At 42.3% G+C, this 26890-nt stretch overlaps 1 protein-coding gene across 1 annotated transcript; it reads right to left on the minus strand.

Annotated features, from left to right (window-relative positions):
• Positions 1-398: 398 nt before the first annotated feature.
• Positions 399-26879, minus strand: PGM3 (phosphoglucomutase 3). Its single transcript, XM_014480641.2, has 13 exons — positions 26767-26879; positions 25043-25248; positions 23496-23680; positions 22070-22137; positions 17013-17146; positions 15467-15662; positions 14023-14180; positions 12605-12688; positions 5641-5739; positions 4081-4194; positions 2902-3024; positions 1895-2068; positions 399-853 (listed from the first exon to the last, which is right to left on the minus strand). Exons 2-13 carry the CDS (start codon positions 25244-25246, stop codon positions 764-766), a joined length of 1629 nt encoding a protein of 542 aa, XP_014336127.1. The 5' UTR covers positions 25247-25248; positions 26767-26879; the 3' UTR covers positions 399-763.
• Between the last annotated feature and the right edge of the window lie 11 nt (positions 26880-26890).

Raw genomic sequence — 26890 nt, forward strand, 5'->3', positions numbered from 1 at the left:
ACTTATTAACCACATTCTAGTATAAAAATGGTGTCACTTCTCTGTCAGAGGCTTGGTAATGTCTTACAGCCAGTTTCTCCCACTTACCTTCACTAAGAGGAGTAAAGAAAACTGAGGCTTGGCCCATGCATCCTTGTAAGTCAATGTAGCACAGGCATCTCCACCTCAGTACAGAGTAGAGGTCCACAGCCTCCACAGTCACCCTTCTGAGTTCCTGCTGATATTAACTCAAGAGGTAAGTTTATAAGACCTGCTTTGAAGACTCTGCTATGAAAAACACTGGTTGGATTTGTATTAAGTCTTCTCCACCCTGCTCAGTTGTATCACCAGTGGTGACTACCAGGACTGCAAAATGACATCGTGGGGAGGTAACATCGATGGAAAAGACATCACAGGAGTTGGTAATAAATAAGCTTTAATTTTCTAGCAGCCTTCATGAATTTTTCCTTGCATATGTTATAAAGTTAATGACGGAATCATATACTTGAGCTCCAGTATTTTACATTAGTGTGATTAATATTACAGGTGAATTTAGTTTTATTTTAAAAAATGAAACTTAACAAATATAAGGCTTACCTATTTCTAAAGAATGATTCTGGTAGTGTTTAAGAAAAATAATCAGACCTAGAAACAATCCAGTAAGGTACACTGTAAACATTATTATGAACCTGTCACAACAGTGGCAGTAATATTATTCTGTAGGAACTTTTTTAAAAAAGTTTTTTTAAAAAGTTCTGGTTTCTAAAGAATATAAAAATTGTCCTCAGAAACCTCGTTGAGGTCTTTCTCCAATTCCTCCAGCCAGCTGAAATACTGCCAAGCTCACTTCATATGCAAGGCTGTCTGTGTTTTCCTGCAAGTGACATAAAAGGATATTAGATGAAAAAGACATAGCAGCTACCAGGTTACTTGCAACTCCTGGGGAGGAAGCTTTCCAATTTTGTTTCACTAACAAATAATTCAAATGAGAACAACTTTTTTTCATCTTTCAGTAACAAATTACAATAGATAAGTGGAAAACAAGTCACATTCTTCTAAATCAGGTAAGTTCCTAGCTAACTTTATTTTATAATCTGATTTATCACGTTAAAACTCTGAATAAATTCAGTAAGAAAAGACATAATAATACGTCTCCAGTCAGTAATAGTGTGAAGAGTTACTGACTCTTTAGGCAGTAAGTTGTTAGTGGCAAGAAAGCCACAATTGACCAAAAGAGGAAGTAACAGTTGAGGCCCCAGTTATCCTTTCCTCATGCACCAGGGATATATTTATTTACTACATTCTATAATGGCCTGAATTTCTGCAAAAAAGCTATCAGCTACTATATAAATTGAAAAGATCTTTTATTGATTTACAGGGTGACCCCCCTGTAACTTAGCCTTGCTGTGTGCGTCTCTTTTCTTGATAGGGTCAGAGACTTAAGTGTTTATCTGAGGCAGTCATTTAAAGGAAAATTTTTGAAAACCAAATTGAAAGCCTAGACACAAGGACAAATTTCAGGCAGCATGGGTGCAGTATCAGTGAGTTTAGAAATGAACCTCAAAGTAAGTCATTTTCATGAAGCAATAGGATGTTTTTAAATGAAGGAAAAAAGTATATTCCACTTTAGGATGCATAAGCTTAATTACTGTGTGTCAAACTAAGTATGTATTGGTACACTAAGTAGTATTCTTAGAGCAGTTAGAAATACGACCCTTTTGGAAATATAGAATACATTACAAGAATAATATCTGGGGGAGTTTTAGTCAACTATGTAACTACTACTGAAGAAAAAAGGCTCCATAAATCTTGAACATTAGAGATTCCAATACCATTAAAATAGTTTTCTTTCCTGCTACCCTCCTCCACCTCTTTAGATTCTCACTGCACATTCCTCCTTCCTGTCTCAGCTTACCTGCGAGTCTGCTTCTGCGTAGACTCGGACTATGTCTTCTGTACCGGAGGGCCGGACAAAAGCGCGAGAAAGCCTGTACTTCTTCACCAGGTCATTGATGGCCTCCTGGAGTCCCGGAGGTTTAACTACTTGTCTTTCAGCATCTGTGGTGCTAATGACTTGCCTGTCTGCAACCTAGGCACAAGCATTTCATGTTTTTTTCTGTATCATACTCCCTTTCAGAAGCTTAACCCATTCAACGTAATTCCCACTAAAAGATTATGGCTATTTCATGTCAACAGAAACAGACCTACATTTCAGCTGATTGTACCACAAAGTACAGTACTGAGATAGATCACCACAGACTGTCTTATAGTCACTACTGAAATAATGGCCAGTACTATATGGCTTAGTCATTGATCAAATAATCTTAGGTATTTTTTAAAAAGGGGATCATAAAAATCTCCTTAAAAAAAAAAAACTGAACAATCAGCAGTCATTTCTGTGAACTCTGGATTCAATATCTGTCTCTCAAAAATGTCTGTTGGTAAATGTGTAATCTGGTATATATCCATATAGAAAACAATCAGCAGTTTATCTAAAATGCCTTTAAAAATTCTGGCCCTTGCAGCCCAGATTCTACTTCTCAGCATCTAGCCTCCAGAAGTACTATGTGAACCAAGAATAATGCAGAGGAAGGAGACATCTACACTTGAACCAACAAGCTACCCAGGGCTTGCTTCAAAATAATATTGGGGATGTGGAAGATACTAGTTGAAGCTAGTGTAAAGGGGGTTCATTATTTTGTTCTCTCCTCACATCTTTAAAATTTAAATAATAAAATCTTTTAAAGTGATACATATTTATAATAAAGTTGGAAACCAAATACTTCTAAATAACAGTAGAATGGTTAAGAGATTCTGTAGTTTTTAAAGATGTGAGAAAATGCAATCTTTTCTATACAATACATATGTGTAGAATGAACTTATTTTAGTTAATTTTTAGAAAGGGAGTGATCTGGCTCACACCTTAACTTTGAGCTGTCTGTTTGGAAGGTCTGTATAGAGAGCGTCCCACTGCTGCACGGTCAGGCCCTTCAGAGCCAAGATGGCCTCAATCACCAGCATGTCAGAAATAGCATCACCAATTGTCTGCAAAATGCGAGAACACAAGCATGGCGTTGATACGAATGTCTTCTGTCAGAAAACCATGTCCTGGCTGCCTCCTCCCCCCATGCTGCATGACTGACTGGGGTGGATAAATGAACTACGCGAGGGACAGACCTGTATGGAAGGCAACAGTAAAAGGACTATAGAGAATACTAATACCAGCCTGCCTTTAATCTCCTTGCTCATAGGTAAAGTGAGGTTAGGCTGGATAACTCTGAAGGTTCCAACATTAACATTCTGAATCAACATTTTATTTATTACTAGATCCCTTCTGAGATATTATGCCATGATGGTGGAAGGCCTCACGCATGGTAAAGTGGAGCTTTTGGTGGTAAAACACACCTAAAGTTGGATACTCTGCCATACTCTGCCACTGAGTAACTCTTTAAGTCTGTTTCTTCATTTATAAAACGGGAGTTATGCCGACGACGCTTCCTGTTATGCAAGGATTACACACTGAGGTATATGAACTGCCCAATATGTGCAAGACTCTCATATATAAGTTCTGTCGCTTTCCACTGACCTACGCTTTGCTCTTCCACTGCCAGAGTCTCCACTCCAGTCCCAATCATCTGACCCACAGATGTGCTTCATCAGAGACTTTTTTCTGAATTCCCTTGACAAGGTTGGTTTCAAAACATATATGTGTGTGTGTGTGTATATATTTAGCCTCACAGATATACTTCATAGCTGAATCTGTTGACCTCAGCTGTAAACTAATCATTACTTGAAAATCTGAAGCACATGAATGTTCTGTCACTGCACTTCCGTATAAATCTACACAGCTGCAAGGAAGCTGCCACAACTTTTCCACTTCAGTGTCTGATGCAGTACATGACCCTGTCTACCTTCTGACTGTGTAAGTAACCAAGAGTCCTGGAGGAGGGCATGGCAAGCCACTCCAGTACTCTTTGCCTGGAGAATCCCCATGGACAGGAGCCTGACGGGCTACAGTCCACGAGGTCACAAAGAGTCAGAGACAACCAAGCGACAAAGCACAGCACAACCTAGAGTCCACCATCCCCCCACAGTTCTCACCTGGTTAAACAAGTCAATTATATTTTCAAGCATCTTGGCAGCTTTCCTTTTCTCATCTTCTGATTCTTTTGCTAGTTGTTTTATCTTTGTTTCAGCAGCTTTACTAAACAGTACCTACAATAAAAGCATACCAAAAAAATCACCAAACACTAACCATGCCCCAGTCGTAAGTACCATCATCCCAACTAAACTACTTTTGAAACTCTCAGTGAATCTGGAGAAACCAAGGGGATAAAAATGGCAGCTGTAGAATATATGAAATTAAGATCAAATCAGAACTCAGAATGTATTATAGGATTATAAAATTGGTTACCAAAATGTGAAGATTACCAAGAAAATAATCACCCTGGCAAAGGTGAATGAATGCACATGGTGGGTGTATGATGTTACTGTCAGCCAGCTAAACCAGTTCTGGGCAACCAGCTTCCTTAAGCCTGACCTGTATCCATTCTACTTTGAAGAATCTAATTCATTGCCATTAGTACAGTTTTCTTAATTTTTAATGACATAAGCTAAGCAAAAGTAGAAAAGAGGTTCGTCATACATATTACACTATGGCAAACAGTGCCATGGATATTTAATATAATATACATCACGCTGCTCAGGATTCCCGCCACTTTGAGTTGCTTGCCCACACATGACTTGAGTGCCTTCAGAGGCCCAGTACCGAAAAGGAGCAGCACAGCACATTCGGCCACTCCATGAAACAAAGGTTGTTGGTAACTTAAGCTGCACTGGTCACTTGTTTTCTGGAACCATGGCCACTCCCCTTCATTTACACTCTTCACTAGAGATCTGAGCAGATGCAACAAACCTTATGGCCTGTGAAAACTAAAATATTTACTAGTTCAAAAGCATTTACCAACCCTGCATAAGATCACTGAAGTTATATTTCAATTACATTTTCTAGTAACTTACTATTTTTCCTCTTATAGTCATGGCCTATTCAAGCTAATTTTGAATTAATGAGAATTATCTGACCTAGATAACATTTTCTGTTAACCATCTCAAATCCATTTATGAAACGAGGCTAGATATTAAAAAACATAAAAGAAAATTTCTGAACCTTATGAACATACTACAGACTTATTAATATATGTTAAAATGGTGAGTATCAGGATATGCAAATTATATCTCAAACTTTGATTCTTCCTCTGCTAAGAGTCATAAAAAATTTTATATGCCTATTGCAAATTACTTTAAACTCAGTTCTAGTTGCTTATAAGTTAGTCCTCAACCTAACACTTTTGAAGAAAATTTTAAAATGATGTATAAATTGCCAGTTGCAGGGGAATTAAGACCTACTTATTTTCAAAGAAAATATATATATTATAGGAACAAATTAGTATTATCTCTTCACATTCAAAGGAAGATCATTACAATCTAAAAGAGAGCCATGGTTTCACAGAACATAAAATATCAGCTAAATCATTTCTATCACCATCCCAATCATTTCAACAAAGTGGAATATTACCTATTACTAACTAGGTACAGAATTCCATCTTTAAAAAAAAAAAAAAAGTGCACGCTAAAGGCAGATCATCATTTATGAGAACTTACTGTGCCATGCCCATTTGCTTCAAAATAAACACCAATGTCAAACTCTTGAGCTTTGTGGTGCAAATGTTTAACACCAGTTTTAGTACAGTAGACAGGTACCTGAAACACACATATTTATAAAACAGCAGCAGTTAATCAGCAGATATTTACTGTGTACTTCCAGCCTCGATGGTGTGGTCACTCACCTTGAGCCAGACATCCTGGAGTGGGAAGTCAAGTTGGCCTTAGGAAATATAGGAACAGAGCTAGTGGAGGTAACGGAATTCCAGCTGAGCCATTTAAAATCCTAAAAGATGATGCTGTTAAGGTGCTGCACTCAATATACCAGCAAATCTGGAAAATTCTGTGTAGATCACAATCAACTGCAGAAAATTCTTAAAAAGATGGGAATATCAGACCACGTTACCTGCCTCCTGAGAAACCTGTATGCAGGTCAAGAAAAAACAGTGAACCAGATATGGAACAACAGACTGGTTCAAAATTAGGAAAGGAGTACATCAAGGCTGTATATTGTCCCTCTGCTTATATAATTTATATGCAGAGTATGTATCCGGCGAAATGCCGGGCTGGAAGAATCACAAGCTGGAATCAAGACTGCCGGGAGAAGTATCAACAACCTCAGATACACAGATGATACCATTCTAATGGCAGAAAGCAGAGAGAAACTAAAGAGCCTCTTGATGAGGGTGAAAGAGGAGTGAAAAGCTGGCTTAAAACTCAACATTCAAAAAAGATCATGGGAGAGAACAAGATGGCAGAGGAGTAGGTGGACGTAGAGTACATCTCTCCACGGGTACATCAGGACTACACCTTCAGACAGGGAAGTGCACGCAGAACACCAGCTGAGAGCAGACAGGAGTACCTGACCAGTGGAAAAGAATATACAGAACCACGCAAAACTCAGTAGGACGAAGGAACTAGGGGGAAAAACAGGAGTGTTAGTAAGACTGGACCTGCCCTCGGCAGGTGGGAGAACTGAAGCAGGGGTCTGATCCTCAGAGTGGGGCAGCTGTCTGAGTCAGAGGAGAAACATTAAGGCTGAGAGTGAAATAGCTGATCTGTCACAGCCTAAATGGAATGAGAATCAGACAGTCCTTGCCAAAGCCATACATACCCCAGACAGGGACCCAGGTCCCCTGGAAGGCACAATGGCTGGCAGCTGGAGTTTAGGGATTGTGGAGCAATCTCAGGGCAAGCGCTGCTGTGGACTTCGGAGAGATGGATTGAGGGGATGTGAGGGAGGAGACTGTGGTGGGAAATGCCTGTGGAGGAAAGCCAGGCAGCCATGGAAGCAAGGCGATACTGCTGAGGCACGCGTGGGGGCCCTCTCTCCCCTGACATGTCAGCATCAGCAGCTGAACAATAGAGAGGCTGGCCCGTCAAATGCCTGATGCACTGAACTACAGAGTAGGACCCCAGCCAGGGGGGCCCCCCTCTATGTGCCTGACTTGCCCAACAACAGAGAAGGACCCCAGGCAAGAGAGCCCTCTAAGTGCCTGAACGGGCAGAGCTACGGAGAAAGACTGGCCAAAGAGGCCTTCTGATAGCCAGCTACAAAAGGCTTGAAAAAAGACTGAGGGCCGTAACTCCTGCAGTGGAGGCAGTCCATGTCCCTGCACATTTTACACCACCAGGGTTCCTGCCAGCCAAGCAGTTGCACCACCTTCACACTCAACTCACACTGGGACAGTGCCACAGGCAAAATAAATCTTTTGTGTCTTGGGTGCAGGGTCGCTTCAGTTGTGCCCAATCCTTTGTGACCCTGTAGACTGTGGTATGCCAAGCTTCTCTATCAGGGAGGGGGGTTCTCCAGGCAATATTGGAGCATATTGGCCAATACTGGTTGCCATACCCTTCTAGAGCACTGTATTTCCTGCTGCCCTAGCTGCCAACTCTCCTGAGTACCTGGTGCTGCCAGAACCCCTGTGACCCAAGCAGCTGTACCACCTCCACACACACCTGGCCCTCATGGGGCAAACCCAAGTCCTCCAGGACAGCCTCAGAAGCAAATCCCAGTGGACGACCCAAACATGCAGAGGTGGAAATAAAACCACAACTGAAACCCAGGGGCAGTGTGTCTAAGGAAGAAGACCCTAAACCTTCCCACCAGCTGTACAAGCTGCTGATTAAATCCAAACGATCAACTAGGCATACTCCGTGTCCATGGCATATATAAAAGGACACTGAGAGCTCCCACGTAAGAAAAAGCACTAGTTCTAATGGCTGTGGACACTGGAGGCAAGAACACAGAGGAGTAGGACCAGATTAGAATCTGAGCTGCCCCACAGAAGCTCCAGAGGTCAGCATAGTGTTGGAGGGCATCCTAGGGAGGTGAGGTGGGCTGTGACTCCCAGCAAAGGAAAGGACAGCAGTGACTCAAGAAAAACATTTAGTATTCTTATGCTTTGACTTGTTCTGTAGTTTCTTTTGGATTTTGTCTTTCCTTCCCCGCCACCCCCCGCCTCTGTTGTCCATTTTATTGGCATGATGAAATCTAATTAAGCTTTTGAGCTTTTTTTTTTTTCCCCTCACATTTTTTATTGTTGTTATAAACCTCTGCCTATACCCTGAGGGAACCAAAATTGCAAAGGACACATGTATCCCATTGTTCACTGCAGCACTGTTTACAATAGTTAGAACATGGAAGCAACCTAGATGTCCATCAACGGATGAATGGATAAAGTAGTCGTGGTACATACACACGATGGAATATTATCCAGCCATAAAAAGGAACGCCTTTGAGTCACTTCTAATGAGGTGGGTGAACCTAGAACCTATTATACAAAGTGAAGTAAGTCAGAAAGAGAAAGATAAATATTGTATTCTAATGCATACATATGGAATCTAGAAAAATGGTCCTGAAGAATTTGCTTACAGGACAGCAATGGAGAAACAGACATAGAGAATAGACTTACGGGCACGGGGAGAGGGGAGGAGAGGGTGAGACGTATGGAAAGAGTAACATGGAAACTTATATTACCATATGTAAAGTAGATAGCCAACGAGAATTTGCTGTATGGCTCAGGAAACTCAAACAGGGGCTCTGTATCAACCTAGCAGGGTGGGATGGGGAGAGAGATGGGAAGGAGGTTCCAAAGGAGGGGATATATGTATACCTATGGCTGATTCAGGGTGGAGGTTTGACAGAAAACAGCAAAAATCTGTAAAGCAATTATCCTTCAATAAAAAGTCTGGGGGAAAAAAAAGATCATGGCATGCAATTTCATCACTTCATGACAAACAGATGGGGGAAAAATGGGAACACTGACAGATTTTCTTTTCTTGGGCTCCAAAATCACTGCAGACGGTGACTGTAGCCATGAAATTAAAAGATATTCTCTCCTCAGAAGAAAAGCTATGAAAAACCTAGACAGCATATTCCAAAGCAGAGACATCACTTTGCTGAGAAAAAGTCTGTGTAGTCAAAGCTATGGTTGTTCCAGTAGTTACATACAGATGTGAGAGTTGGACCATAAAGAAGGCTGAGCACCAAAGAACTGATGCTTTCGAACTGTGGTGCTAGAGAAGACTCTTGAGAGTCCCGTGGACAGCAAGGAGATCAAACCAGTCAATCTTAAAGGAAATCAACTCTGAATATTCACTGAAGGGACTGATGCGGAAACTGAAGGTCCAGCACTTTGGCCCCTTGATGAGAAGAGTTGGCTGACTGGAAAAGACCCTGATGCTGGGAAAGACTGAGGGCAGGAGAGAAGGGGGCGACAGAGGATGAAATAGTTGGATGGTATCACCACGTCAGTGGACATGAGTTTAAGCAAACTCTGGGAGATGGTGAAGGACAGGGAAGCCTGGTGAGCTACAGTCCACAGGGTCGCAAAGAGTCAGACATGGCTTAGCAACTGAACCACCACCACCTACCATCGTAGGGAACAAAGCTCCTGGAACTTAGTCTAGTGAGATTAAGCAATGAAAATACAAAGCCTAAGTGTCCCTGTGGGGGAATGACTGCACAGCAGGAGTACACACTCCAGGGTAAAGTAGCGTGAGAGAGCTGAGGGGCCCCTTACAATGAAAGATTCCAACTGGGGGAGTAACCTGATCTGATCGTTTCAGAAAGCTGTTTAGCTACAGTGTGGAGAATGGCTTAAAATCAGGGTCTTCCAGCTTTTACTATAAAGAGATAACTGATATTTCAGGCTTTGTAGGCCACGTGGTCTCCATCACCACTGCCTGATTCTGTCTCTGTAGTGAGAAAGCAGTCACAAGACCATATGAAAACAAAAGCATGGCTGTATTCCCATGAAACTAGAAACAGCTGGCAGGTTCAATGTGGCCCAGAGCCCACTGTTTGCTAAGCTCTGGCTTAGGTTAGGTGGTTTCTATGGCTACTCCTAGTAAGAAATCAATGACTGGAGTACTAACAGTGGGCAGCAAGTCTCGGATGGATCTGCAAGAGAATGGTTAAGGAAAGACAGCAGCAAAACTGCAAAAGAGCAAGCTCAGATGGGCCTGGCATTTTATTGGGTTTAGGAGACCTCATGAATGGCTAGGGCTAAAAATATTAAATCTACAAGAGAATGTGTTGAGAAGGAAGTTACCAATGTTCAGTTTCCTCAACAGGGCATCTTACTATAAAAGCCATTTTTGAGACACAAATTAAGAAAATACAGAATAACCCAAACACCAAGAATCTCTGTGAAAGGCAGGCAAGTGGGCCCCAGATGGAGTCCCTTGATATATATATATATATATATATATATATATATATATAATATATTTAAGGCATATATTTACCGTAACCATATATTTAAGTCAGGACACCAGCTAGTCACCTCCAGACATGTTTCATGTGGCCTAACCATTTCTTTTAAATGCTGAATCAGCTGCTGCCAAGACTTCAAAGGTAAGAAATTCACACCACAATTCAGATTTTTAGCTTCTCCTGAAGACTCTGACCAAAGGTGACAGCAGCTGGCCTGGCTACACCTCCAAGTCTGTGCCCAGCTGCTGGACTCATTCACTTCTATCCAGATCCGAAAGGAACCTGACTCTGCCATTCCTGCTTTAAAAAGAATGGGATGGCCACAAAAACTAGTGAAATGCAGGAATCTGACAAGGAATAACACTGACGTTGGAAAATATCACACTAGCCAGGGAGAGAAAGAATTACTTTCTGCAGACCCAATTTGGGTCCTGCAGCCTCTGATTCTTAAAGCAGGTGGGATGTACAAGGGAGAGTCACCTGGTGGATGCTGGGGAAATGATTAGAAACAAAATCTCCTACCAACCCACAAAACATCTCCACAGAAGAGTAAGACAAGTTCTGTTACTGAATAAGCAATAAGCCAGACTGTGATGCACATCACAGGCAATCCTCTAGGACAGCGGCCCCCAACCTTTTCAGTACCAGGGGCCAGTTTTGTGGAAGACGATTTCTCCACAGACCTGGGGGCCGGAAATGGTTTTGGGATGATTCAAGTGCATTACACTTATTGTGCATTTTCTATTACTGACATCACAGCCACTCCATCTCAGATCGTGGCACTAGATCCTGAAGATTGGGGACCCCTGGAAAGAGACTGCAAAGACAGAAAGCAATCCCACCCTTTTACTCACCTCAAGATATCTCGTGACCAAGAGCTCTCCTCAACCACATGAGAGTCAGGCTCTTTTGGGCCTGCACAGGTCCTGTCCTCAGCCATGTCTCCAAGGACCCAGTTTTACAAAGAATCTTTCGCTCAATCACTTTAGCTGGAATCCCCTACCCTCCATATCAGCCCAAAGTCCCTACCCCGTACCATCTGACCACCCAGGCCTGCGGTCAACAGAAGTCCTGTTAGGCTGGTTTAGCCAGAACCCTCCCTGAGGTTCCTCTTGGCAATTTTCCATTCACCAACCCGCTCCCTGCCCCCATATCCTATTCCTTGGCTATAAAATCTCCACTTTTCCTTGTTGTATCAGGAGTTGAGCCCAGTCTCTCCCCCTACAAAACCCCATGGCAGTCTATCTACCGAACAGGTCTACCTCTCAGGAAGACTGCAGTACCTTTTGTCATGCGTGTGCGTGCATATTAATCACTCAGTTGTGTCCAACTCTTTGCGATCCTGTGGACTGTAGCCCACCAGGTTCCTCTGTCCATGGAATTTTCTGGGCAAGAATACCAGAATGGGTTGCCATTTCTTTCTCCAGGGGATCTTTCCGTCCCAGGAATCGAACCTGGGTTTGCTGCATTGCAGGCAGATTCTTTTACCATCTGAGCTACGAGGGTCTGTCCGAAAGCTGTGGCCATTGGGCTTGGCTAATTGCCCTTCTCCAAAGGAATGATACAATTTCTCACATCTCTCTGTCAAACAGATGGGTGCCCAGCTCTAAGTGGTAAGGTGGTCAAACTCTGAGGAGGCTAAGTGTTGGGATGCTACCTTCCTTGATGTTTATGTTTCAAAGAGGTACTCTAGGCCCTTATAGAAAAACCTTAACTAAAACTGGCCTATTTTGCCTTTCAAAAGACTGACATTACAAAAGGACAGAGAAAACATAAGTTTGCTAAAAGAAACACTCTAGGAAAAGGGAGGAAGGAAAGTCTCTTTCTTTTTCTGCATTAGGGACAATTTAATTTTGTCTTTAATTTTGTTTGATTTCTAGTTACCTTTAAGTTCAGTTTCTCTAGTGGCTCAGACAGTAAAGAATCTGCCTGCAATGCAGGAGACCTGGGTTCAATCCCTGGGTCAGGAAGATGCCCTGCAGAAGCGAATGGCAACTCACTCCAGTATTCTTGCGTGAAGAATCCTATGGACACAGGAGCCTGGCAGGCTACTGCCCATGGAGTTGCAGAGAGTCAGACACGACTGAGCGACTAACACTTTCACTTTCTACCCTTAGGTAAACAACAGCTCAGTTCCATGCATTTCAATCTATTCATTTTTATGAGGGCATTATTTTCCTCACAGAAATACCTCACTTTAGGTAATGATGAAGAAGCTACCAAAAATTGGAAAGTGTTCAATACCTTCATAACTTCTTCCAGGTACCGTGTTGAACTTCCATTGGCATATGCAGTTTGTACAACACCGAGACTCAAACCATCTCCAATCTAGACAAAAACAAGGACAATTACCTTGCCATCAAAGGCAAAGACCCTACAAAAGCAAACCTATAAACAGAGTTCTAAAGGATGAAAAAAATATTGGCCAGTTGGGCCATCACTTAGTTTATGCAATAAACAACTCACGGAAAATTTACATGTATGCCAGGAAAAAACCTAAGTACTTTTTTGAGTATTATTTAAAGCAATTCTGCAAGGAATTCTTTTTAATCACCGGATTTTCCTTTATATTACTCCACAGATTACATTAGGATTCATTCTTAGTGCTGTATATTCTGCAGGTTTGGACAAATGTATAAGAACACGTTTCCATGCTTATAGTATGTAGAATATTTTGAGCCCTAAAACATCCTCTGTGCTCCATCTATTTATCCTTCAGCATTCATTTCTCCCCACCCCCTTGAAACCACTGATCTTCTAACTGTCACCATAGTTTGTGTTTTCGTTTTTTTTTGCACAATATCCTATAGTTGGACCCATAGTGATATACAGAGCCCTTTCAGCTTGACTTATTTCCCTTAGAAATATGCATTCACATTTCCTCCATGTCTTTCCATGGTTTGATAGCTTTTTTTTTTTTTTTTACCGTTGAATAATACTCCTTTGTCTGGATGAACCAAAGTTTATTCACCTATGAAGGACATCTCGGTTGCTAAAGAATCCTTTTTAGAGAAACCTGTCATTTCTTGATCTCTTCAGTTTTTAATAATAATACACACTGAATTCTTAAAGTATACCTTTTCCATATTATGATAATTATCATTACATTTTATACTTAAAGGTAATCTGAGATTTCCAAATGAGCATAATATAATAAACCTCACGTCACTAAGGTTATCATAATCATAGTAAATAAATCCCTCAGAGGAGACTTTTTATATAAACTCAAGGCTCTGGGAAATGATGTTCGTGAACCTCTCGTTAAAATATCAGTTACCGACTTCCCTGGTGGTCCAGCCGTTAAGACTTCACGATTCCACTGCAGAGGGTGTGGGTTCAATCCCTGGTTGGGGAGCTAAGATACCACATGCCCCACAGTTAGGCCAAAAAAGAAAAAAGGCAGCTATGAAGAAACCAGAACTTTGTAAAGCTCCAAATCATGAAGCTCTCTGCCAAAAGAGAAAAGACTACTCCCTCTGGGTTCCAAAACCAGAGCCCTAACACTGAAATGACAGAATGACCATTTCTTTTTGTATTTTCTGGCCACAGACGTGAGGAACTCCCCACGAATCATGCCTCTGAGACATTCAAGCAACTGCCTGATACGGAACAATTTCCTCAGTGAGTCTTGTTTGAAAGGGTGGTCAGCCCCAATACCGTACCTCCAACAGGAGCTCTTTGAGGAAACTGCTAATGAGGGTGGCTATCTTGTCTCCGTCTATGAGATGAAACTGACCGTCTGCATCATGGTAGTAGTAAACGATCCTGTCTGCATCTCCATCGAAGGAGCAGCATCTTTCATTGGCCCTCATTTCAATTCCTAGCACAGAGAATAAATCAAAACACATTTCAGTCTAAGAAAGGGGGATAAAATTTAATGTAAAAAGTTTTAGGTTTTTCTCTCACACTAGTTACAGAGGGAAATTTTTTTTTTCCATTAAGTATTGATTATAAGTGACCCTCTGTGTTATACAGAAGCATGCCCACTATGACTTTTCAAGAGGTGTTTAAAATTATCCTTCCAGGACTTCAGCAATATTAAACACCTACAGATAAAGAACCATTTCTATCCTTAGTGACCAAGCAGAGGGTATAATCAAATATAAGTAACTGGAGTATTTTGTCAATGAGGAAAATCCTGATCATTCCTCCTGTCTGAGGCTCTACATAAGCATATTTTGTTTTTGAACATGAATGGAGATAACTGTTTCAAAATCAAGGGAAGAGAATTCATTTAAATGGAAATAAAACATAAACACCCTTCCAAATAAAACCAGTATCTTAACCTTTAAATAGTAAACAGGTTTACTAGTATTTTTACACAGTAAATTCTTTCACAGCTAAGTGAAAAAAGAGCACTTAAAATCTATCTAAGCTGAAACCCTATATGATACTAAAATAAAATTCCTTTCTACAAGTCAGTGGTTTGGCAACACAGATTCCCACATAGTGCTTTGAAAGCTATAGGTATTAAACTGAATTCAATTTCCCTTGTACTACATACAATGCTGATCCTTATATACAAAATAATCAGCAGCAGATACGGTATATACTTTAATCCTGAAAAAAAGTGATTTTCATTTGTTTATATCAGTAACAAGAAACACTGGTATTTCAGAGCAAAATATTACAACCAGTGAGTTAATGTCTTGTGTAACTTGCATAGTTTACTGAACCTGAGCAACGGTCACATCAGATTTTAGATAACATGACTGTTCCTTTACCACAACAGACGGACAGCAGCAGATGGACAAACCACCCGAGACCTACAGAATCCAACCCCCTGGGGTAGAGCCCAGGAAATCTACGTGCTCACCAGCCTTCCAGGTGATTCTTATGTCTGCTAAAGCTTAAGAATCACTGCTCTAAAATCCCACGTCCTGATTTTGCTTTTTCCACCAGATTTCCCGCCCCCTGTGGAGAGTCACAAGACTCTCAGGGCCGAGAGCAGCCGTGTTCTGCGTGTCACTGCATGGCAACGGCAAGCGGACGAGGCCCAGATGTCTAAGAGCAGCGGGGCCAGGACAGCTGCACAACTCTCTCTTTGCCACCTCTGTTTGAGTGACTGGTTTCAGACAGAGCTCTAAAAACACATTTTTTGCATACCCTGTGGAGGTTTCTGATGACTTTTCACAAAGTCAGCCCCACATAAATGATTGAGTTTCCCTTTGGTCCCATCGTTGAACAGCTGAACTGACAGCCCCGGGCAGAAGTAGTGTTTCATTTCTGCCAGCTTCAGGGCCCCTATGCCGTTTGCACAGTCAACCTTAAGTGTTCTGTGGTCATCTCCACGGCAGAAGGCCTGAAAAGGGAAAGAAATGGAAGAACAATTCCAAGACACCAAAGTGAAGCGTAAAGCACAGGCGTGCATATGGAAACAGCCTCCATTATTTCAGTTAATACGTCTGTTTTAAGCCAGGAAACAGAGGGGTACACATGTTCATATGAAAACTGTAAAACACCCAAGTAAGGTTTTAAAACACCATGTTTTGGTCACAGAAATTGGAAAAGTTTTACAGACCAAATAAAGTACAGAAATGAAGCTTTATTATAATTTAGCAGGGTCCCTTATTAGTCTGTATTCCATAGCAGTCACTCAAATGTGGGCACGAGTATACAGATGAATGAGCAGCAATAATATCTGTCATTCTCTTCATAGTGTATGCCACCACCGGGCAAGTGGGTTTTTTCCTGGCAATCTCCTCTCCTACCCACCCTCAGCCCAAAATATAAGTTCTATGAGAGCAAGGACTTGGTTTTGGTCAACAATTCCTGACAATAACATATGCTCAATATTGGCTGATCAAGTGAATTATACCCCTCAAATCTTTGTTCAGGTTTAGGAAGCTAATACACCTTGAAGACAGATTTTCTTAACAGTAGATGCTTCCAGTATGACGCCAACAGCACCCACAGTAACTCTAAGAGCAAATTCATCTGCATGAACACTTATGAAAACTGCAAGTTCGTCACGCTTCTCCCCCAGTGAGCTCAAAATGAGACAGGCTGGCACTTGAGACCCTTTGCTGCAGCGCTTGCACCTGGACAAAGTCTCCTCCAGCAACAAAATACAAAGAGAAGAGGGACTGAAAATAACTGCATGCATGCAGTTGGGGCAAATTATGGACAACAAGATACGAAAACCATCCAAAAAGACTCAACTGCTACTTTTGAAGAGCTGGGAGCAAAAGCAGGCACTGTGCATGCCCCTGCAGGCAATACCAGCTAAGGGGTGGACAAACCACCTAAGCCCTCCTCTCGCCAGAACCCTGGACATGCCTCTTCCCTCCAGTGTAAGGAACCACCTTGGCCTCCCCTCAGCAAGCAAGTGAATCTATGGGTTTTGCTCCCTTCTGCTGCAGCACAGGCCCCAACAAAGCCCTGCCTGAATTTGTCTGGCCTCTTACCAATTTCTACTGATTAAGGAGGCCAAGAACCCTGGTTGGTAACAAGAACATACTATGTGCCTTGCCAAGTAAATGCCAACACAGAGTTAGCTGGGTACAAGGGCCAGACCTTGCAGAGCCCTGGAAAGAAAAAGGAGACAAGCCAAATTTGGGGGGAAAAAAGTGACAAATGTTTAAATAAACTGTTCAACTGATGTTCTTTTAGGCAACTGCTCAAACCCTAACCACATTGGAGAGATTCTGACCTGTTTGGTAAGTTCCACAAAGGCCAAGGACAGTTTCTGATAGTAACCCTCGACGGTTGCCTTTCCATACTGGCCGTTGCTGTTTCGACAGAAGACCATGTAGTGCAGCTGGGGCGTCGTCAGCAAGCCATAATCTGTCACAGAAACGCAAAAAGCCATTTCACATAGTTCTTAACAAAGTTGGAAGACTCATACTGTGTCAATTTCAGGGTCATAAATCCTCTTTAAAAAAAGACATCTCAGAAAATACAAGAAACGCTAAGTTTTAAACCACCCAGAAATATGCATAAACATCCACTGAAGTCATTAAAACTACAGGTCATGCTGTGATACTGTGATTTATACTAAGAATCATTCATTTGATCTGTCTCCATTTCCGGCAGAGCATCCACAGAAAGGCATCTTTTGTTATGCTAATGAGGTAACTTTCAGAAGGCCCTTAGAAACTTTAGGGGTGGCAGCTGGTTGCCTGGGAACCAACCACAGGATTAGAGAACTGAAACTTATAGTCCTCCCTGCCCTCCTCCAACCTCCTCCCAAGCTCCAGGGAGGGAAGAAAGGAGGGACAAGAGATTGAGTTCAAACACCAAAGATCTAAGCAGCCATGCCTATGTAAGGAGGCCTCCATAAAAACCCTGAAGGATGGGGTTCCAGGATGGGGAGCCAGTGGAGACTGGGGTGCCCAGGGAGCACTGACGCTCCACGCCCCTCCCCACATAAATCTCTACCATCTGGCCATTCCTGGGTTACACTCCTTATAATAAACTGGTACTCTAGGAAGTAAAATGCTTCCCTGAGTTCTATGTGCCTATCTGAACAAATTAATCGGCCCAAGGAAAGGGTGGTCAGGAGCCCAGGTGGCAGCATCTGAAGGCGGGGAGGGGCAAGGTTTGAGGCACTGAGCCCTGCACGCGTAAGATGTGGCTGCCAGGTGGATGGAGTCAGAATGAACTGTTTGGTGGTGGAAGAGGCACACGCTGGACACATACTCAGTTCTAAAAGAAATATGAACTACTAATGACAGCTGAACCAGTCATTTGGTACAGATCGCTGGCAATGTACAAAAGTAATAACTGAGTTCTATTTTCATAACATTATAAACTATGTAATTCAGATGAACCTTCCTTTTAAAAACAACCGAAAATGAAAGATAAAAGACTTTTATCTCTTTTCAAAAAGAACTGCAGTACCGATTAGGCCAGAGTTAAGTGAGAATTCCAGGATGCAAGATAAGAGAAGCCCATTTTGCTCTGAGGGCACTTCTCTAAACTAGGAGTTGAGCAATGGTTCTCTGTGTAGAAGGTCCATGCTGATCTAAGACGTGCAACCCGGCAGAACAGGCTTTCAAGTGCCTGAAGCCCCAAAGGCCTGTTCTTCAAACCAGAATTCACATTACACACCCCTAGGTTCACTGCAGCACTATTTACAATATTTACAACAGCCAAGACACGAAGCAAACTAGATGTCCACTGACAGAGGAATGCCTAAAGAAGATGCAGTACATATTACAATGGGTTATTACTCAGCCGTAAAGAAGGCTGAATGATGCTGTTTACAGCAACATGGATGGCCCTAGAGATTATCATACTAGGAGTAAGCCAAAGACAAGTATCATATGATGTCACTCATATGTGGAATCTAATTTTCAAAAAATGAAACAAATGAACTTATTTACAAAACAGAAATAGACTCTCTGACTTCAAAAACAATCTTATTGTACCAAAGGGGAAACATGGAGGGGAGGGATAAATTAAGAGGTTGGGATTAACATATACACACTACTATATACAAATGGTAGCTCAGACGGTAAAGCGTCTGCCTAGAATGCGGGAGACGCAGGTTTGATCCCTGGAGGAGGAAACGGCAGCCCACTCCAGAATTCTTGCTTGGAAGACCCAAAGGACAGAGGAGCCTGGCGGCCTACAGTCTATGGGGTTGCAAAAGAGTTGGACACAACTTGGCAACTAAACAACAATTCTTCAGGGCAAGACAGAGTCAGAAGTGAGTAAGCCCCCAGGGCCTACTCCCCAGAAAGCTGACTTGGCACCAAACAGGGCAGAGGGGAAAGTCTATTCCTGAAGAGCTGTCATCACAAGTACAGGCCTCCAGGGACCCCCAGCTCAGAGGCACATAACCACAGGGATCCAGAAGAATGCTGTCATCAAAGAACCTTATCACCCACCAGCCGGGTAGTACCCCGAGCAGATGCAAACACTAAACCCTGCCAGGGCAATACACCTTCATGGTAAACCTCAAAAATGTCCCACAGATAATTCTCCCAGAAAACAAACAGCTTATAGTCAAAAATAGCTAAACACACAAGAAAGGGACTACGAGTAAGAAGCAAGAGAAACAGCAAAAGTGGACCAGGATCCAATAAATACAGTGTGACAAAACTTGTCAATGGTCTTCAAAGCCAAGCACAAGAGTCTGGGCGGAAGGCAAACGGTCACTTTGGGTTCTTGAGCACTGCAGCTGTGAAACAGATATTTGGCTCTGGTATAAGGATTAGATGGGAGAAGGTGGAAGAGCTTTAAGAAAAAAAGTGGGTAAAAGCTCAGACCAGCTCAGCGGCAGTGCATAAGGAGAGACAAACAAAAGTCCAGAGACACACACTGAAGGCTGAAACAAGTGGATTTTGTGACCAGAATCAAAATTACAAAATAAACATTTACTAAATGACAGTGACTCAATAAAAACATCACCATCCATTCAACAGATCAACCCAGAAACCTAGCAGCCATTCTTCACACCTCTAACCTCACCATGAATCACAGAAATCCTTTAAATTCATTACTAATTTCACCTTTTCCCATTTTTCTCACTAGCAAGTCTTGCATGAATTTACTACATAGTCTCCTAGCTGGTTTCTCTTCCTTTCCGATGACCGACTCCCTCCTCTAAACCACAGCCAGAGGGACTGGCTTAAAGTGAAAATGTGATCCCATTCGCTGGCATAAACTCCTTCAGTGGACTCCCACTATACTGAAAGTAAAACCCCAATTCTCCTCACGACCTGTAAGGCTTAGAACGACCCGGCCCCTACTCACCTCCCTAACCTTATCTTCTAGTAGCTTCTCCCAGTCTCCCTGAGCTTGCAGCCACATCAACCACCTTTGATTTCCTGAAATACACTAAATGGAAGAGAGCAATGAACAAAAGATGTTTGTTTGTTTTTAAATCATTCTCAAATTTTCCTAGGTTCAAACACTAGAAGAGTGATGGTTCTAGAGTTAGAATGACAGAGCTGGAAAGGTCAACCATTCATTCTGTGGATGGCAGAAAGAACACGATTTGGGACAGGGGGAACCTGGGGGAGTGGGCAGCCACCTACGTGGAAACATGACTCAGACCAGTGCTTTAAAATCCACCTGCTGGACATCCCTGGTGGTGGGTGGTTGGGAGCCCACCTGCCATCGCAGGGGATGGTCAAGGAGGAGTCCACATGCCACGGGGCAACTGAGCCCGAGAGCCGCGACTACCGAAGCCTGAGGGCCTTGAGCCTATGCTCAGCAACAGGAGAAGGCGCCACAGTGAGAAGCCCGCATGTCGCAGCTAGAGAGCAGCCCCCGCTCGCTGCAACTACAGAAAGCCCGCACGCAGCAACGAAGACCCGGTGTAGCTGAAAAGAATTTCTTTTTTAAATTATTAAAAAAAAAAAAAAAAAACCCTGACAACAGGTCATGGAATCTACTTAGTGAGACCCGGTCAGCATTTCTCCATTATTTTAATGAAACAGATGAACACATGTCATGGAGGATGGTAAGTACTGTTCTCTGAAAATTCTGTTTCAGTTATTCACACAAGCACATTAGACCCATGTCATGATCCAAAATGGGTTTCTTACTATAGGCTGAGCTATGCCATGAAACAGACTCCTGGAGGGTTCTACGTAGCAGGTAGTCAAAACTGTCCAATGAACTAATGAATGAATGAATAAAACAATATTTGCAGCTGGAGCTATGGCAGCAAGGATGCTCATTCAGAAATGAGGCAGAATGAAAGCAAGAAGTGAGCAAAGCCCATATTAGGAGAGACAGAAGAGGATCCTGCAAACAGGACAACATGGAGTAACAAAGTCAAGGAAGTAGGGAAAAAAAAGGGAGAGTTCACAGCGTGGATAGCTGCCAAGAGATCAACTGAAATACAAAAATTAAAATGTAAGTTCTGAGAGTTATTCTTAGGTCACAGATCCCTTTGAGTATCTGACAAAAGCTACAAGTCCTCTCTCTAGACAAGCACTTGTGCAGGTACAGGGTCCGGCAGCTTAACCAAACAGTCCCTGGGGAGGCCCAGGCCCCAGGTGAATTTCTGCTTCCTAGCAGATGAGTGTTGGGACAGACATTTCCCTGGAGGGGCAAGGACGGGGATTCACTGCCAACAGGCTACTTATAATCATAAGAGCAAATAGAGAAGCAAACCAGGCGAGTCTGGAAGAGGCCAGGTTAACTGGGAATTGAGGGAACACACAGGAGGTTGAGAGGATCAAGAGAAGATACTTTTAAATCAGAGAGATCTGACACTAGGAAAATTCACCTCCAAGCCTAGTGGAGTCACTGCATTCACAAGATGCACAACCAGTGTGAGAAGAGGATTCCAGCCTGTTTCGTTGCATTTAATTCTTCACTTGGTAAAATAGGAAAGATCATCTGTCAAAACTTAAAAATCATGATTACAAGTCTGTCAAAGGTATTTTTCATCATTATTTGTCACACTGACTCCAAACGTGATCAGTTATTAGAGAATACCTGCCTGATAGTAATAAGAACTCCCCAGAATGAGTTTTTCAAGTAACTTCAAGGGTTTTTGTATCAGTATGTTCAGCCTCACTAAAGGAAGTTGTTTAAGATCAGCACTGCCTACAGATAATCTCCTACAGGTAAAATATAACACGAATGACCAGAAAAAAAATTTTTTTAACTTTTAACTTAAAATGCTAGTAGCTTATATCTATAAGTTCACTTTAATTTTATTTTCAAACTTTTCTAAATTAAATTATGTATTCACTTTGAGATTTTTTTTTAAAGATTAATTTACAAATCAGAACAAGTACATACCATAGAATTGACCTCCTAAAACTGTCACGCCATCTATTACAGACTGTGAAAGTCTCTCACTGCTAGGCCTAGGAAAGAAAAGGAAGAAAATATTACATCTAATCCAAGACCAACTGAGCTGCAAGTTCTAAAAGCAAACACAGAAATTCTGGGTTACAAATTTCAGAATAATAAGTCCACTGTATTCAAACTAAATGAAACCTGCATAGCCCAAAAACTATGAAAAGAAATATACGGGTAAAGTGTAAGCATTTTCCAGTAGCCTTTCTCAATATGCTTCTTGGAAAGAGCTTCGCCTTTTAAATGAATTTAGGAAATAGATATAAACTTTAACACTAATCTAACTGTAACACTAATTACTCCTACACTCGAGCACTTTTTCAAGTTTGACGGTAAAACCACATTTACTGCTTGAAAACAGTAATGGTAAATACACACAGAGCGTGCGTAAGCCAAGGCTAGGTGTTAAACCACCAAGAATACAGAATCTAGTTTTCATGTTAAAAAGTCAGAGTAAGTTATTTTTCTATCTGAAAATAAAGATCAATATACATACCTGCTTTACAGAACAAGATTTTCTATATCATTTAAACTAGTAAACAGGTGAGAGGAAAACACATGTGGATGGATTTACCGTGAGATGGTATCTGCTTCAGAACATAAAGCCAAATCGACAATCCGTGGTAACACGTTAAGGGTAAAACACTTAATGGGTAAGGGCAAAATGGTAAGGCATTGGAGACTGAGTAGAAATTTACTTTAGAACAAATCTCTGGCTAGAATCAGATCTTATGCTAAAGAGAATGCTTCTGTTTCAAAGTACACTTTTAATCTAACATTTTAAAGTAACACTTCTCTGTGAAAGAAGACAAGAGCTGCTAAATGTGACAAACATGTAGAAATAATATAGATGGTTAACACTTTCCAATGAACTCTAGCAGAGGAAAATGATGTGTGAGCCAACAATAACACAGGGTATAATCTCTAAACATAGTTAAATAATAATCACATGTTCTTACTCTACAGGGGAAAGGCGCAAACCTACAGAAATAAAGGGATGGGAGACATTTGGTAAGTGCCTGTCTTGTGCCAGGAAACAGGTGTATTGCCTATATTACCCTATGCAATCCTCAGGAAGTCCTGCATGAGGCAGGCTCACCATCAACACTACAGGTGAGCAAAGGTAGGCTCCAAAAGGTTAAGTGACTTGCTCAACTCGTGCAGTAAGCTTGAGAGTTGGGGCTCGGACACCAAGCCCAAGCTGTAGCAGTGACTTCACTCCTACGTCCTACTGAAAAGACCAGGAGGAACCTCTCAGGGTGGTTCCATTCCACTTGACTCTTTCCATTTGTCTCGGGTGCTAAAACTGATACAACCATTTATGTGGCATTCAAAAATCAGCTTTCCCCATGGCTCTGATGTGCACCTGGTATCTCTACCGATCACCACGAAGGCATCTTGGTGCAGATCCACGGCTGCCTTCTCACTGATGTCCACCAGCACTCTCGGCAAATGTTGTTCCTCAGCGTTTGCCAAGCAGGTAGCATGCTCCTCCCAGGATGCTGCCAACATTTCACCCAAAGGATCCACCAATTTTACACCATTGTCTTCCTAAAAAAAAAAATAAAAATAAAAAGTGATAAGTCATCTGTGCAGTCATGAGGGTAAGGAAGCAAACCCAAGCTGTTTCTCCCCAAACAAAAGACAGTGACGGCTGGGCAGTTTCACTGGTGACCATGACTGAAGGCCAGGTGCTGGACCAGGTATTGTACATACCTCACCTCAGTGAATCCTCACGACACATGTCATCAATCTAACTAATCCTCCTATGGTTACTCCAATCTCTGAGAAAACCGAGATTCAGAGCAAGTAATCTGCTTATGTTCATACGGCTAGGAAGTGTCAGTGCTGATGTTAAAACATCATCTATCCGACTCTTACACCCAACAGCTGCTGTGCCCCCCTAGCCTTTCAAAAGGCTGTCACCTGTGCATTCACCATCAATTAACTGATGAGGCACAACTGCAGCAGAACCAGGGTCCCTGGAGATCCTTCTCCCTGTGGCTGCACTCAAAAGAACACACTGGAAGGCCAGAGCTCAAAATTGTTTTAAGAAGTGCTTCTGGAATTAACAATAAACGTGGGGTTCTGCCTACAAATCATTAAGCAAGTGTGGTGATTTAGACATTTAAACAGTTAACACATTTATAACAATCCACATTTAGAAGCTGAATAAGCAACATCCTCTTGTTTTTCGGTGGGGGCGGGTGTGAGAGGAAGAGGTTACGATCCCTCACTAACCTGCTGATTTAGCTACAAAGGCAAAAGTCTTGTGTCCTAGCAACAGAACAGAAGCATATTATTTAAACAATGTTTTAGTGAGTTATAGGCCAGTACAGAATAAGATAGTTAAGTTGCATCAGAGGAATACTTTAAAAAAACTCGATTGTCATAAACCCTAGACTCATCGGGCCTGATCAATCAAGTCCAAAGTTCACTTCTGGATCCCTGAAGTCACACGTCCAGCTGTTCACTCAGAACAGGAGACTATTCCCTAGCTATAGAAGACCTGTCTGAAAATTTTCAAAGTGTGCTAAGTCTTTTCAACAACTTGTCATCTCCCCTCCCCCAGCTTGCCTCCAATCTCTTCAAGTCTCTGCCACATTAACAGAGGCAACACTTTTTATTACTGATGCTGTCTCAATACAACTAAGTTATAAGGCCATTGTGTTATTTCTCAACATGGACACAATCCAAAAAATGACTGTCTCATTTCACTCTCTCCACAACTGTTAATGAGTTGTGAGCTAAATGACCACTTGTTAAGAAAAGTGCTTGTTCAAAAACAAAGGCATAGAACAAGGAAAAAGCGAAGTACTAGAATCAGAATTTGAATTGGGGTCAAAGTGCTCAGAAACTAAGGTTTGGTCTTGGAAATAAAAGCTTGTCTTATTGGAGCACTAAATGCATTACCTCAGGATTGTGTGACGCTGTTACCATGACTCCTATGGTAGATTTTGTCTGCTTTGACCTCAGGACAGCTAATAATCCCATTCGAAACATGACATGATCAAGGTGTTCTGCTTTCGTTCGAAATCCAGCAGTCCCATATTGAAGAATGAGCCCGTCAGGCTTGGCATGTAACACTGACTGCTTTGTAACAGCATCTAAATCCATGTCTGCAAAATCAAGGAATATTTTTCAGGTATAATAAGAAATCTTCCAAGGACCATTTGCTTCAAAACCTGTTATCCCAAACTAATATATCTGCCTCCTTCTAATCCTCCCCAAAGAAGCCTATGTTTGAGAGGGAAGAACAGTAGAAAGATTCGTGGGTTAGCATTACCTGTTTTGTCCACTTCAGGACAGAAATCAGGTTGTCCCCAGCAATTCCTGGACACAAGGCAAACTTTTAAACAGTCCACTCCCAAGTAAAATGAAGATTCCACAGCACAACAAAAGATGCTGAATAATCAAAGCACTCTTGAGAAGAACAGGCACCACACTCCCTGATTTCAAAGTACACTACAGAGCTACAGTAATCAAAACAGTATGGCCTTGGTATAAAAAAGACAGATCAACGGAACAGAACAAGAGCACCTAGAAATAAATCCACACATATGACCATTTACGATTCACAAAATCCTACATGATCAGGGATCATCTCCTTTTATAAATGGGAAAACTTAATTCTGGGTCTAGCTTACCCAACCTAAATTTTACATAGGGAGCTGCTGATGGACTGAGGCCTAAAGTCACATTCTCAGGTGGATCTAAGCTGCATATGCAAAATATATGGGAAATCTGTGAAGTTCTGCTATTCCTCCCAGGCTACAGAGACTGATTCCCAAAGGAAAAGCAAAGGGGAAAAGCCTCCTCTCCAAGACTGCCCAGACCTCCACATACACCATGGGGTGGATTTCTGTATTTTCATAAGGGAGGATCCTGATGCCCTTCTAAATTAAGCTCTGAAACAAGCAACATCTTCCTTTTACGTTTAATTTTAAAGTCAAAGGTCAGCCTGTAGCCCACTAGGCTTCCTTGTTTTCTTTATTGTCCTTCATTACTTCAATGAACAGTTAAATGTTTTTGTTCAGCTGGAAAAAACTGGCATTTAGGAAGCTAATTTAGTTTGACCCAGAGTGATCAAATCTATTTCTCAAGCATGAAGACATTTCATTAAAAACTGACCAGTTGGCAATATACCATAATTATTCATAAGGGCGTAAATCTGTTTCGTCCACAAGTCTTTTTAAAAAAAAAAGTCAAGATAAAATGCTTCCGTCATTTCAAGAGTTTTATGTCCTAAAACTACTTTTGATGAGTATGCAAAGGCTTTTTATCGAAAGTATTGTCAAGTCCAAACTGTCACCACTCAAAAAAGCTAAGAACGATCCCCTTCCCTCTATTCAACCTTCAGCACCTGGTTAGTTCCCCTTCCTCCTCGCCCCCGAATCTGCCCACGCTTCCTGGCACCCAGCCTTGAGGCCCGCACTGAGGTGATGGACGAGACCCCTTTCCCCAGCTCGACCCTCGGGCCCAAGCCTCCAGCCCGCTCCCCAGCCCGAGGACGAGTAGGCGTGTCCCTCGCGGCCCGCAGTTAAGTCCGCCAGCCGGCCCACTAGCCTCTCGGGTGGCCAAAAGCCCGCCCACCGCAACGTCCCGTTCTCGCCGCCAAGCCTCGGGGCCTCGCTCACCTCCACTAAGACACTCCCCTCACCCCCACCGCGCCGACCACCTTCCTCGCCGCAGCGCCGGGAACAGACTGCGGCGCTGAGAATCCGAAGACGTGGCTCTGCGTGGCTTCCGGCTCGTTGCCCC

The sequence above is a fragment of the Bos mutus genome, chromosome 9 (genome assembly GCF_027580195.1).
Source record: "Bos mutus isolate GX-2022 chromosome 9, NWIPB_WYAK_1.1, whole genome shotgun sequence".
Lineage (NCBI taxonomy): Eukaryota > Metazoa > Chordata > Mammalia > Artiodactyla > Bovidae > Bos > Bos mutus.

Excerpts from the sequence above, each read along its gene's own strand:
- PGM3 (XM_014480641.2), bottom strand. The coding sequence starts at position 25,246 with ATGGATTTAGATGCTGTTACAAAGCAGTCAGTGTTACATGCCAAGCCT. Across the intron at positions 5,740-12,604 it reads ACCTGGAAGAAGTTATGAAG|GTACCTGTCTACTGTACTAA; the intron begins GTATTGAACACT and ends TGTGTGTTTCAG. Across the intron at positions 3,025-4,080 it reads TAATTGACTTGTTTAACCAG|ACAATTGGTGATGCTATTTC; the intron begins GTGAGAACTGTG and ends CGCATTTTGCAG.